This window comes from Rhinopithecus bieti, unplaced genomic scaffold (assembly GCF_001698545.2).
Source record: "Rhinopithecus bieti isolate Rb0 unplaced genomic scaffold, ASM169854v2 scaffold_81727, whole genome shotgun sequence".
Lineage (NCBI taxonomy): Eukaryota > Metazoa > Chordata > Mammalia > Primates > Cercopithecidae > Rhinopithecus > Rhinopithecus bieti.
The window spans coordinates 223,920-237,659 of NW_016834786.1; the positions used below are offsets into that span (position 1 = coordinate 223,920).

Sequence of the window (13,740 nt, forward strand, 5' to 3'; positions counted from 1 at the left end):
GCAGTGGCCGGATCTCAGCTCACTGCAAGCTCCGCCTCCCGGGTTTACGCCATTCTCCTGCCTCAGCCTCCCGAGTAGCTGGGACTACAAGCGCCCGCCACCTCGCCTGGCTAGTTTTTTATATTTTTTTAGTAGAGACGGGGTTTCACCGGGTTAGCCAGGATGGTCTCGATCTCCTGACCTTGTGATCCACCCGTCTCGGCCTCCCAGAGTGCTGGGATTACAGGCTTGAGCCACCGCGCCCGGCCAGGAATCTTCTAATGGTATAAATTATACTTTTCCTCCCCGCTTTTTAAAAAAAATACCAATCAGAGCTTGACACTGATCTCTCATCTTTCCTAAATTTCTACAAGGCTGCTCCACCTGTCAGCATACGGTCAGCCACCTACTAGAATAAGAAATACAAAGTACTTACCCACAGTTGTTGACAGCCATAAGATTGGAGACAAGCACAAAGGGATAGGTCAACATACTCGCAAAAAACTGTAAAATGGAAACAAGGCAGCTGTTATTAGATCATTCCTAGTCTTTATTCTCCTTTCTTTTACCTTAAAGGCCTAGTGCCACTGTGGTGAGACACTCTAACGCTTGTCTCGCTTTCTCAGTACCCTGGAAAGACAACAGTTACAGTTTTGAGCCTGGAGATGCTTCTTCCTCTTAACACACCACGGCATCCAACATTTTAATAAAAGGCTAGAAGACTTCTCTGATCCTGAGTAGCTGGGACTATAGGTGCACGCCACCATGCCCAGCTACTTTTCTTTTTTTTTTTTTTTTTTGAGACGGAGTTTCGCTCTTGTTGCCCAGGCTGGAGTGCAATGGCGCAATACTGGCTCACTGCAACCTCCGCCTCCTGGGTTCAAGCAATTCTCCCGCCTTAGCCTCCCGAGTAGCTGGGATTACAGGCATGCACCACCATGCCCAGCTAATTTTGTAGTTTTAGTAGAGACGAGATTTCTCCAGGTTGGCCAGGCTGGTGTCGAACTCCCGACCTCAGCCTCCCAAAGTGCTGGGATTACAGGAGTGAGCCACCGTGCCCGCCCCAGCTATTTTTTTTTTTTTTAACTTTTGTAGAAATGGGGTCTTGCTCAGTTGCCCAGGCTGGTCTTGAACTCTTGGCCTCAAGTGATCTTCCTTCCTCGGCCTCCCGAAGTGCTGGCTTTACAGGCGTGAACCACCATGTCTGGCCTGAACAATATTATTTAGGAGGAAAGGCACACCCACTATGAACCTGAGCAGTACGAAACCATGCAGGATGTGAGGCAGGGGCTCTGCCTTATTCTCTTTATTTTCACATGTAAGTCTGTTGTTCCTTCGAAAACTGAGTTATTCTCTCTTTTTTCTTTGAGACGCAGTCTCACTCTGTCACCCAGGCTGAAGTGCAGTGGCGTGATCTCAGCTCATTGCAGCCTCCGTGTCCCACGTTCCAGCAATTCTCCTGCCTCAGCCTCTTGAGTAGCTGGGATTATAGGCATGCACCACCATGCTTGGCTAATTTTAGTATTTTCAGTAGAGACGGGGACTCACCACGTTGGCCAGGCTGGTCTTGAACTCCTGACCTCAGGTGATCCGCCCACCTCACCCTCCCAAAGTGCTAGGATTACAGGTGTGATCCACGGCGCCTGGCTGAACACTGAGTTATTCTTACCTTTGACAAATATAACAAATTTGAGGGAGATGTCCCAGTGAGATATCTGGTTATCTTAAAGCAGTGATGACACAAGCCAGATTTAAAACGAAAACAAAACAAAACACAACTATTCCTAGAAGGTTAAAAGGATTTTAAAAAACTCACTCCTGTGACAGCTTGAGAATAACTCTTCATTTCATTCATAGTAGAAACCTAAAACAGGAAAAGAGCCTTCAATTAATTGACTACAACACTACAACACATCAATATATTCTTTTTTCCTTTCTCTTTTTTTTCTTTTTTTTTTAAACTTTCAGACAGTGTCTCGCTTTGTCACCCAGGCTGAAGTGCAGTGACCTCCTGAAGCACACATCACCACGTCCAGCAAATTTCGAAGTATTTTTTTTTTTTTTGAGACGGAGTCTCGCTGTGTCGCCCAGGCTGGAGTGCAGTGGGGCGATCTCAGCTAGTGCACTGCAAGCTCCGCCTCCCGGGTTCACGCCATTCTCCCGCCTCAGCCTCCGAGTAGCTGGGACTACAGGCGCCCGCCACCTCGCCCGGCTAGTTTTTTTTTTGTATTTTTAGTAGAGACGGGGTTTCACCATGTCAGCCAGGATGGTCTTGTTCTCCTGACCTTGTGATCCACCCGCCTTGGTCTCCCAAAGTGCTGGGATTACAGGCTTGAGCCACCGCGCCCGGCCTAAATTTCAAAGTATTTTTTAAGAGATGGTGTCTTTTTTTTTGAGATGGAGTCTCCCTAAGTTTGCCCAGGCTGGTCTCAAACTCCTGGGCTCAAGAGATCGTCCCACCTTGACCTCTCAAAGTGCTGAGATTATAGGCGTCAGCCACTATGCCTAGCTAAGAGATGGTGTGTCTTGCTATGTTGCCTAGGCTGATTTCAAACTCCTGGCTTCAGGCAAACCTCCCACCTAAGACTCCTGAGTTGCTGGAATTACAGACTGGAGCTACTGTGCCTTGCTCTCCATGTCAATATAGTCTATCTCTAAATTATCAGCTTGACTGCTTGAAAATTAATTTTCTTTTTTTTGAGACAGGATCTGATCTCTCTCATTGTTGCCCAGGCTGGAGGGGCAGTGAGCTGTGATCTCACAACCTTGATCTCCTGGGCTCAAGTGATCCTCCCACTTCAGCCTCAAGTGTTGGGATTACAGGCATGAGCCACCACACCTGTAATTTTGAGGACAAAACCATAAAACACTGATTATTAGAATAATAAGGCAGTGGTCAAAATGATCAACCTGATTCAATATTAACAGACAAATTCATATTATACTAAAATGCCTTAGGAATGAATGTAAAAGGATTTCAAATACAAAAGAAAATGAGATTGATAACCTTTTCCCATGTCCTAGAAATATAGTCCCTGGAAAACCATATTTATAGCATATCTAAGGGACAATTCACTACTTTTGTTGTACACAGCTAGCTTTCTACCAGATGCGCTGAAGAAAATTCCTCTCTATACTCAAGAGGTTTACAACATGGATTGAGTCATATACCCCATGACGTGTTCAATTTTTCATCATGCTATGAAGCTGCCTATATACAAGAGGCCCCACAACTGCTGAGATAGGAAAGACAACTTCTAGATAAGACTAATTCTCAAAAGGCTGAGGTTTCTAAAAAGCCAATACAGGTACCCCCTTAAGTCCAGATTAGATGAAAAGCCCCAGATATGCCATAAAGATGTCCTGCTTTCCCAGGTTCTCTTAAGTATGAATAAAGAAGTGATCTCTTTAAAGCCCTGAACGAATACAGGGCTAAGTCTCTTGGGTATACTCTGTCATATCTTAGGGACTTTTAACGTGTATCATTCTTCAGTAAACAGTATGGGTCATTTCATTAACATCTGAAAATTTGATAATTTTTACCTAATTGTTCAGTCTGGCATGTAGCAAACTGTCATCTTACTTCATTTATTTATTTATTTATTTATTTATTTATTTATTTACTTTTTGGAAATGGTGTCTCCCTCTGTCACTCAGGCTGGAATGCAGTGGCATGATCTTGGCTCACTGCAACCTCCACCTCCTGGGTTCAAGCGATTCTCTTGCCTCAGCCTCCCAAGTAGCTGGGACTACAGGTACGCACCACCACGTGGGCCCAGCTACTTTTTTCGGTATTTTTAGTAGAGACGAGGTTTCACCATGTTGGCCAGGCTGGTCTGGAACTCCTGATCTCAGGTAATCCGCCCGCGTCGGCCTCCCAAAGTGCTGGGATTACAGACGTGAACCACCGCGCCTGGCACATCTTACTTTAAAAGCTAAACTAGCTGCCAGATTAAAGCCAAGGCCAGCACATCTCATGAAGGTTACAACCTACCCCACTGTCCAGTGCATAGGTATTGACGAGGTAGGCCAGTGAGTTACACAGCCACAAAGAAAGGATGTCACCTAGAAGGCGAGGAACAAGACCCCTACATGAAGAAACAATAAAAATAAGAACCAAAAAATGTGATCAGTAAAAAGACAGGCTCTTCAGTACAAATGCTTCTCATATAATTAGAGGTCACAAAACATTCCAGGGAAGTGAAAAAGACATCAAACACCAGAATCCAGCCCGCACACCTAGTTCATTCTCGTTAACAAGCTGTACTTGAAGCTGATCTCCAGTGACTTTTGTTCCTACGTTTAAAATGCAGGTCGGCTATACCCTCAGTGGCCCACCTTACTATTCATAACTGTAAGCAGGGAGGCAAAACATTTGCGAGGTGCTTTGCAGAAGAGACTTAAATATTGTTTTGCTTTGACCAGCTTAAAAAAATGATTTTGCTAAGCTATCTGATATTCAAATTTGGCAGACAAAAGATGAGAAAAATTACAAAGCAAGAATGGTTCCAAGTACAGATATAGATGAGAGGCATCAAAAACTACCTTTCTAGGGTCTAGGTGACCTAGGTGAGGCAGCATGGAATAGTGGGAAGAGCATTTCCACACGGATTGAAGACCAGCTTCAAATGCCAGCTCCAGCACTCATCAGCGATGTGACAGGCAGCAGATGAAACTCTCAGAGCATCCATGTTTTTTAATCTCTAAAGTGATACTAACTATAGCTGTCCTGCCTATCTCACAGAGTATTTATGACATTCAAAATCCATATGTGGAGATACTCTGAAAATTAAAAAAAAAAAAACAACCATTTAGGTAATGATGCAAAATTTTTCTTCATAGAAGAATGAGGGTAGTAGTCTAAGTTCTTTCAAAGTAAATTCAAGTCTTGCAAAAACGTATCTTTTAGTAAGTTAAGGAAAATACAAGTTAAGATGATTTCCCCATTTTCAACATTTAATTTTCTCATTTTATTATCTATATAGAATTGGGAGTTTACTATAAGGGTAGAAACTTGGAATTAAGTCCTTTGTTAAAAAAAGAAATTTCTTATTTAATTTTATCTTTTATTTTATTTTTATTTTGTGAGATGGAGTCTCACTCTGTTGCCCGGGCTGGAGTACAGTGGCACAATCTCAGCTCACTGTAACTTCCACCTCCCGGGTTCAAGCAATTATCCTGCCTCAGCCTCCCGAGTAGCTGGGATTATAGGTGCACACCACCACACCCAGAGACGGGGTTTTACCATGTTGGCCAGGCTGGTCTTGAACTCCTGACCTCAGGTGATCCAACCACCCTGGACTCTTAAAGTCTGGGATTACAGGAATGAGCCACTATGCCTGGCCTCAAATGTTTTAAGTATCTAGAAGCAAAGGTTTGGGGTCTTCACAAGAGAATTCTAGTCATATGGGGCCTAAATACCTTTCTGCAGAGAAAAAAGAAAAAAAATAACTAGAATGTAATGTGAGGTAAGCCCAGGGAGTACATTTTCCCCAAGGATGAAACAAAGATTCACTGTCCTTATTTTCTTTCTTTTTTTTTTTGTTGAGATGGAGTCTCACTCTGTCCCCCAGGCTGGAGTGCAGTGGCGTGATCTTGGCTCACTGCAAGCTCCGCTTCCTGGGTTCACGCCATTCTCCGCCTCAGCCTCCAGAGTAGCTGGGACTACAGGCGCCTGCCACCATGCCCGGCTAATTTTTTTGTATTTTTAGTAGAAACGGGGTTTCACTGTGTTAGCCAGGATGGTCTCGATCTCCTGACCTCGTGTTCTGCCCGCCTCGGCCTCCCAAAGTGCTGGGATTACAGGTGTGAGCCACTGGACCCAGCCCACTGTCCTTATTTTCAGGAAATGTTTCCCACTCATACAAAAATTACATACTAATCAATATTTACTCACGCGAAAAATCCTAGAATGCCCTCTTCCCGATAGATGGTTACTATGGAATCACAAAGTCCACTATGTACACAAGAAGAAAAGATAAAATATATTAAGATTATTTTGGAGCTATAAACAAAATAATTTCAATTATCACATTGGACAAGGTCAAATCTACAAACTCCTTCCCTCACACTTTTCTAGCACTCTCTCACTCTGCAAAGATAGCTAAATTTGGAGATAGGAGTGAAGATACTAACTACCTAGGTGTATAGTCATATGGAGTCAGGGGCTCTGCAACTTACTCTGAAATCCTAGGTAGGCTACTAAACCTGCCTGGGCGTATTTTCTCCTATTTTATTGTTTTTTGTGCAGATCAAATGACATCAGATACAAATTTGTTCTACAAACTGTAAGGTATCATAAAAATATAAAGTAGTATTATCCTAGTACTTTGGCTTCAAAAGATCTCCTTGAGTATGTGAAAACAAAAACACTTACCAGTACTTGGATTCTCTGCCAATGAACTGTACCATAGATCTCAGAGTGATCACTGTGGAACATAGAGAAAAGATGTTTACAACTATGTTAAGGCCAGGTGCGGTGGCTCACGCCTGTAATCCCAGCACTTTGGGAGGCCGAGGCGGGTGGATCACCAGAGGTCAGGAGTTCAAGACCAGCCTGACCAATATGATGAAATCCCACCACTACCAAAAATACAAAAATTATCCAGGCGTGGTGGCATGCGCCTGTAATCCCAGCTCCTCAGGAGGCTGAGACAGGAGTATTGCTTGAACCCGAAAGGCTGAGGTTTCAGTGAGCCGAGATTGCACCACTGCACTCCAGCCTGGGCAACAAGAGCAAAACTCTTGTCTCAAAACAAACAAACAACAAAAACAACAACAACAACAAAAAACTATGTTAAGATAGATTTTGATCGCCCTGGAAAAAAAAGATTTTCCACCTAAAGACATTTTGCTATCTGGATAAATCTGATAAAAGCCAAAACAAGCAAGCAAACAAAAACATGCAGGCAAGGCATTTTAGTCAACCGCCACATCAACCTATCTAAGTGGTCAGGAGAGATCAGGTTATAAAAGAAAGGTCAGTTGTCAACTGCAAACATACCATGGAAGGGATGTGTGATGAGGGTAGCAGCAGAACGAGCGATCATCTCTCGAGTTGTCTAGAAACAATCAACACACACTTCTGAAATCTAAATAAATGACACTCAAATGCCTGTGAGAAGGAATGTGGGTGGATATCGTGGTATAGGATAAGAAAGTGAATGACACAGCCCTCCTGTTCTGGCTGGAGTCAAGAAGAGTTTGAGGCCGGGCGCGGTGGCTGAAGCCTGTAATCCCAGCACTTTGGGAGGCCGAGACAGGCGGATCACGAGGTCAGGAGATCGAGACCATCCTGGCTAACACGGTGAAACCTCGTCTCTACTAAAAAAAAAATACAAAAAACTAGCCGGGCAAGGTGGCGGGCACCTGTAGTCCCAGCTACTCGGGAGGCTGAGGCAGGAGAATGGCATGAACCCGGGAGGCGGAGCTTGCAGTGAGCTGAGATCCGGCCACTGCACTCCAGCCTGGGCGACAGAGCGAGACTCCACCTCAAAAAAAAAAAGGAGAAGAGTTTGAATGGGATGAGAAAGATCTCATTCACTTTTATCATACTTTTCACTCATGGATTTCAATGTTCGATTATAGTTACTTCTCAAAATTTCTCTGCAAAGCAGGCTTCTGTTGTTTTCTCAATTTCACAGGTATGAGAAAAAATAAAGAAACAGGAAAGGTCACCAACAGACAGTCATTAAACTGAAAAAAAAATATGAGGCCTTTGTTGAGATTATTAAGTTGCTCTCTTTATTGGTAAGTGATTTTGGAGAGTCCAATATCATTCTAGACAAATGGCAGGCTCCACTTAGTCTCTACCCATATTTTTGGGCGAAGAGAACAACTTAGTTTTGTGACTACAACCCAGTAATTGTGCAGTATCTTAGAGCTGCTGTGTTCTTCCTAGTTGATCTTTCTACTCTAGGACTCTATCAGGAGGTAATAAAGAAAATTAAATTATAATATTTGCATTTAGGTTCTGGGATTGTAAATGTAGCAGGTCTACCATTGGCTTTTGCTTTTTTTTTTTGAGATGGAGTTTCGCTCTGTTGCCCAGGCTGGAGTGCAGTGGTGCGAACTCAGCTCACTGCAAGCTCCTCCTCCCAGGTTCATACCATTTTCCTGCCTCAGCCTCTCGAGGAGCTGGGACTACAGGCACCCGCCATCATGCCTGGCTAATTTTCTTTTTTTTTTTGTATTTTTTAGTAGAGACAGGGTTTCATCATGTTAGCCAGGATGGTGTCCATCTGCTGACCTCATGATCCGCCCACCTCAGCCTCCCAAAGTGCTGGGATTACAGGTGTGAGCCACCGCGCCCGGCTGGCGTTTGCATTTAAACAGTATCTTTATAGTCACTGAGTTTTCTTTTTTCTTTTTTTTTGAGACGGAGTCTTGCTTTGCCGCCCAGGGTGGAGTGCAGTGCTGCGATCTCAGCTCACTGCAACCTCCACCTCCCAGGTTCAAGCGATTCTCCTGCATCAGCTTCCTGAGTAGCTGGATTTACAGGCACCCACCACCATGCCCGGCTAATTTTTTTTGTATTTTTAGTAGAGACGGGGTTTCGTCATGTTGGCCGGGCTGGCTAGTCAGGATGGTCTCGACCTCCTGACCTCATGATCCGCCTGCCTTGGCCTCCTAAAGTTCTGGGATTATAGGTGTGAGCCACCACACCCGGCCTAGTCACTGAGTTTTAAGACAGCCTTCACCCCTTCCCCAAGGGCATAAGATCCTATGGGACAGGATGGGCAAACTAAGAAAAATACTAATTGCATAGTAATACATTTATCCCTGCTTTTAAGCAAACTAATTTCATGAAAATTTACAGAAAATAGAGCTAATTTATCTGGTTTCCAGACCTTTAGTAATGTTTGTTTTGGAATACATATATATATATAGAGAGAGAGAGAGAGAGAAAGAGAGAGAGAGAGAGAGAGAGAGAGAGATGGAGTCTCACTCTCATTGCCCTGGCTGGAGTGCAATGGCGCAATCTTGGCACACCACGACCTCCGCCTCCCAGGTTCAAGCGATTCTCCTGCCTCAGTCTCCCGAGTAGTTGGGATTACAGACATGCGCCACCTTGCCCAGCTAATTTTTGTATTTTTAGTAGAGACGGGGTTTCTCCATGTTGGTCAGGCTGGTCTCGAACTCCTGACCTCAGGTGATCCGCCCGCCTCGGCCTCTCAAAGTGCTGGGATTACAGGCGTGAGTCACTGCGCCCAACCCTTGGAATATGTATTTTAGACGGCTGCATTTCCTGGATAAAATTGTGACTTCATTAATGACAATTAAGACAATGTGAAGACTTAAGAAATAAGAGAATAGTTCTGAAAGCCAGGCACAGAAAAACCTATAGCAGAAGATGGGGGTGGGAAATGGGTGAAGAGGAACATTTCAGAGTCAGAAAAATGTCAAAAGAGCATTTCTGCATAGATACTATCCAACATACAAAGGGCCTGGCCGCTATTTTAATACTTTTTTCTAATGACAGAGTCTTGCTCTGTCACACAGGCTGGAGTGTGGTGGCACAATCATAGCTCACTGCAGCCTCAACTTCCTGGGCTCACGTAATCCTCTCACCGCAGCCTCTCAAGTACCTGGGACTACAGATATGCGCCACCACACACCTAGTTTTCTATTTTTTGTAGAGACGAGGTCTCACTATGTTGCATAAGTTGGTCTCTAACTCCTGGGGTCAAGTGATCTTCCTGCCTTGGCCTCCCAAAGTGCTGGGATTACAGGCGTGAGCCACCACACCTGGCCTATTTTAACACTTTTATTCCTGAGGTTTTCAACACTATTAGAAGACTTTCAGTATTTTAAAGATGGAATGTGTGGGCAAAATGTGTTTTCTTGAAATACATCTATTCTGAACAGCAAGCACTGATCCTCTCTCTTTTTAATGTTATACATGTAGTAAAGCCCAAATTAATTTGAAGGTTTAATTTCATTTGGGAACAGACATGAACACACAGGCCTGATGATTCTGATTCCATAGTTGCAACACCACAGTTTGATCTGGGCAAACAGCACAGGATGTAATTCATCTCTTACCTCCTTGATAACGCGGTCAAAGGAAGATGAGACTTCTTTCTGTATATTTCCAGGTCCTAACTCCTGGAAATCAAAATCAAAGAAAATAGAGATCTTGATGGTTTCTTTTTTTTTTTTTTTTTGAGACGGAGTCTCGCTCTGTCACCCAGGCTGGAGTGCAGTTGCACAATCTCGGCTCACTGCAAAGCTCGACCTCTGGTTACAAGTGCTTCTCCTGCCTCAGCCTCCCAAGTAGCTGGGATTACAGTTGCTCACCACCATGCCCCACTAATTTTTGTATTTTAGTAGAGAGGGGTTTCAACACGTTAGCCAGGATGGTCTCGATCTCCTAACCTTGTGATCCCCGCCTGCCTCGGCCTCCCAAAGCGCTGGGATTACAGACGTGAGCCACCACGCCCGGCCGATCTTGATGGTTTTCATTTCTTTTGAGATAGGGTCTTGCTCTGTCACTCAGGCTGAGTGCAGTGATATGATCATGGATCACTGCAGTCTTGACCTCCTGTGCTCAAGTGATCCTCCCACCTCAACCTCCCAAGTAGCTGAGACTACAGAGGTGTGTGCCACCAGGCCCCGCTAATCTCTGATTTTCTGTAGAGAAGGGGTCTTACTATATTGCCCAGGCTGGTCTCAAACTCTTAGATGCAAGTGATCCTCCCACTTTGGCCTCTAAAACTGCTGGGATTACAGGCATGAGCCACCATGCCCAGCCATCCTGATGGTTTCAAACAGAACTGTCCAAACTGGTGGCCACCCCATAGGACAACACTCACTGAGATGAATAGGAGACTGACTACTTGGCTTTTCCCCAAAAGAGGCCCCAAAAGCAATAATAACTTGCAAGGGAAAGGCCCTCATGCTTAGAAATCAGCTCCAACATACCTCACCCTTGTCACTCTCCTGGTAATGCTATAGAAAAAAAGAAAAAGGATGATTAGGGTTATTACAGTGTCATGTGAGAGAAGACATAAAATGAAAACTCTACTGACAGAAAGTAAATTAGCTGAAGTTTTTTTGAAGTTTTTCTGTTTTTTTTTTCAGCTGCAAGTCTTTAGTTAACTTCTACTCCCCATTAACCAACTGGAAATATGGATCTCCAAGATAAACTTGTTGCTAAGTTTAACATATTGGTCAGTTGGAAGAAAAGCAAATGGTCATGAAAACTCTTCTTTCAAAAAAGAAAAGGGGAGGTGGCTCATGCCTGTAATCCCAGCACTTTAGGAGGCCACGGTGGGCAGATCACCTGAGGTCACGAGTTCAAGACTAGCCTGGCCAACATGGTGAAACCCTATCTCTACTAAAAATACAAAAATCAGCGGAGCATTGGGGTGCACGCCTGTAATCCCAGCTATTAGGGAGGGTGGCGCAAGAGAATCACTTGAACCCAGGAGGCGGAGGTTGCAGGGAGCCAAGATCACGCCACTGCACTCCAACCGGGGTGACAAAGCAAGAGTCCGTCTCAAAAAAAAAAAAAGAAAAGAAAAAAAAGAAAAGGGAAGGCCAGGTACAGTGGCTCATGCCTGTAATCTCAGCACTTTGGGAGGCCGAGGCAGGTGGATCACTTGAGGTTAGGAATTCGAGACCAGCCTGGCCTACATAGTGAAATTTCATCTCTACTAAAAATACAAAAATTAGCTGGGCTTGGTGGTGGGCGCCTGTATTCCCAGCTACTTGAGAAGCTGAGACAGAAGAATTGCTTGAACCCAGGAGGTAAAGACTGCAGTGAGTTGAGATCATACCACTGCACTCCAGCCTGGGCAACAGAGCAAGACTCCATCTCAGAAAAAAAGAAAAGGGGCTGGGCGTGGTGCCTCATGCCTGTAATCCCAGCACTTTGCGTGGCTGAGGCAGGCGGATCACCTGAGGTCAGGAGTTTGAGAACAGCCTGGCTGATGTGGTGAAACCCCATCTCTACTAAAAATACAAAAATTAGCCAGGCTTGGTGGCGGGCGCCTGTAATCCCAGTTACTTGGGAAGTTGAGACAAGAGAGAGAACTGCTTGAACCCGGGAGGTAAAGACTGCAGTGAGCTGAGATCACACCACTGCACTCCAGCCTGGGCAACAGAGCAAGACTCCATCTCAGAAAAAAAGAAAAGGGGCCGGGCGTGGTGGCTCACACCTGTAATCCCAGCACTTTGTGTGGCTGAGGCAGGTGGATCACCTGAGGTCAGGAGTTTGAGAACAGCCTGGCTGACGTGGCGAAACCCCATCTCTACTAAAAATACAAAAATTAGCCAGGCATGGTGGCGGGTGCCTGTAATCCCAGCTATGTGGAAGGCTGAGGCAGGAGAATTGCTTGAACCCGGGAGGTGGAGGCTGCAGTGAGCTGAGACCATGCCATTGCACTCCAGCCTGGGCAACAAGAGTGAAACTCTGTCTCAAAAAACAAAAACAAAAAAAACAAAAAACAAAACAAAACAAAACAAAACAAAAAGGGAACATGCTCAGTGGCTCACGCCTGTAATCCCAACACTTTGGAAGGCTGAAAAGGGAGGACTGCTTGAGCCCAGGAATTCAAGACCAGACTGGGCAACACAGTGAGACTTTGTCTCTAAAAAACAAAAATAATAAATTTAAAGAAATAATTACAAAATAAGAACAACAAAAAAGAAAACTCAAGAACTTTCAGATTTTTTTTTTTAGATGGAGTTTCACTCTTGTTGCCCAGGTGGAGTGCTATGGTGCAATCTCGGCTCACTGCTGGAGTGCAATGGTTAGATCTCAGCTCACTGCAACCTCCACCTCCCAGGTCCAAGTGATTCTCCTGCTTCAGCCTCCTGAGTAGCTGGGATTACAGGCGCCCACCACCACGCCTGGCTGATTTGTGTATTTTTAGTAGAGACAGTGTTTCACCATGTTGGCTAGGCTGGTCTCGAACTGCTGACCTCAGCTGATCCACCTGCCTTGGCCTCCCAAAGTGCTGGGATTACAGGCATGAGCCACTGCGCCTGGCCAAGAACTTTCAGTTTTGTTTTTTTTTGTTTTTGTTTTTTGTTTTTTTTTTGAGGCAGAGTCTCACTCTGTCACTGGGGCTGGAGTGTAGTGGCCGGATCTCAGCTCACTGCAAGCTCCGCCTCCCGGGTTTACGCCATTCTCCTGCCTCAGCCTCCTGAGTAGCTGGGACTACAGGCGCCCGCCACTTCGCCCAGCTAGTTTTGTATTTTAGTAGAGACAGGGTTTCACCGTGTTATCCAGGATGGTCTCGATCTCCTGAACTCGTGATCCGCCCGTCTCGGCCTCCCAAAGTGCTGGGATTACAGGTTTGAGCCACCGCGCCCGGCCAGAACTTTTAGTTTTAACAGAAAATAAGTTAGTAAAACAAAGTCCAGGGTTCCCACTTTTCTCATGGAAAGGGCAGGACCAATACCAAATTAGGGCAAGACTCTTTTCTTCCCTGCATAAAAGGACAGAGAATTGGTGTTAAGTGTGAAGAGCTGAAATCGCCTCACTTTTCCTTTGTATCTGACGGTTTCTAAAATGAGAGATTTTTTTTTTTCTCTTCTAGAGAAGAGATCATGAATACTGCCAGAGCCCAGAGAAAATTCCTGCAAGAGGAATTTTTTGTGGCGTATTTTGGAAACCAAATGTGAGCTAGGTGAAAATAAAATTATCAATTGAGAGCTCCTTCTTGTGTAACCACCAGTTTTATTGTTTTCTTATTTTTTAACATCAGTTTTATTATTTTCTAGCCATATCAGATTTTAAAAAGACAACATTTT

The 13,740-nt window shown here is 44.7% G+C and overlaps 1 protein-coding gene across 1 annotated transcript in view; it reads right to left on the bottom strand.

Annotated features, from left to right (window-relative positions):
• Nucleotides 1-13,740, bottom strand: part of MTCH2 (mitochondrial carrier 2) — a 30,285-nt gene that overhangs the window by 8,535 nt on the left and 8,010 nt on the right. Inside the window, exons 4-11 of the mRNA XM_017865728.1 lie at nt 10,903-10,929; nt 10,024-10,086; nt 6,983-7,040; nt 6,356-6,407; nt 5,876-5,935; nt 3,974-4,067; nt 1,796-1,843; nt 416-483 (exon numbers count right to left, since the gene is read on the bottom strand). Coding sequence (XP_017721217.1) covers nt 416-483; nt 1,796-1,843; nt 3,974-4,067; nt 5,876-5,935; nt 6,356-6,407; nt 6,983-7,040; nt 10,024-10,086; nt 10,903-10,929 — 470 coding nt within the window. The remainder of the gene's footprint in view (nt 1-415; nt 484-1,795; nt 1,844-3,973; nt 4,068-5,875; nt 5,936-6,355; nt 6,408-6,982; nt 7,041-10,023; nt 10,087-10,902; nt 10,930-13,740) is intronic.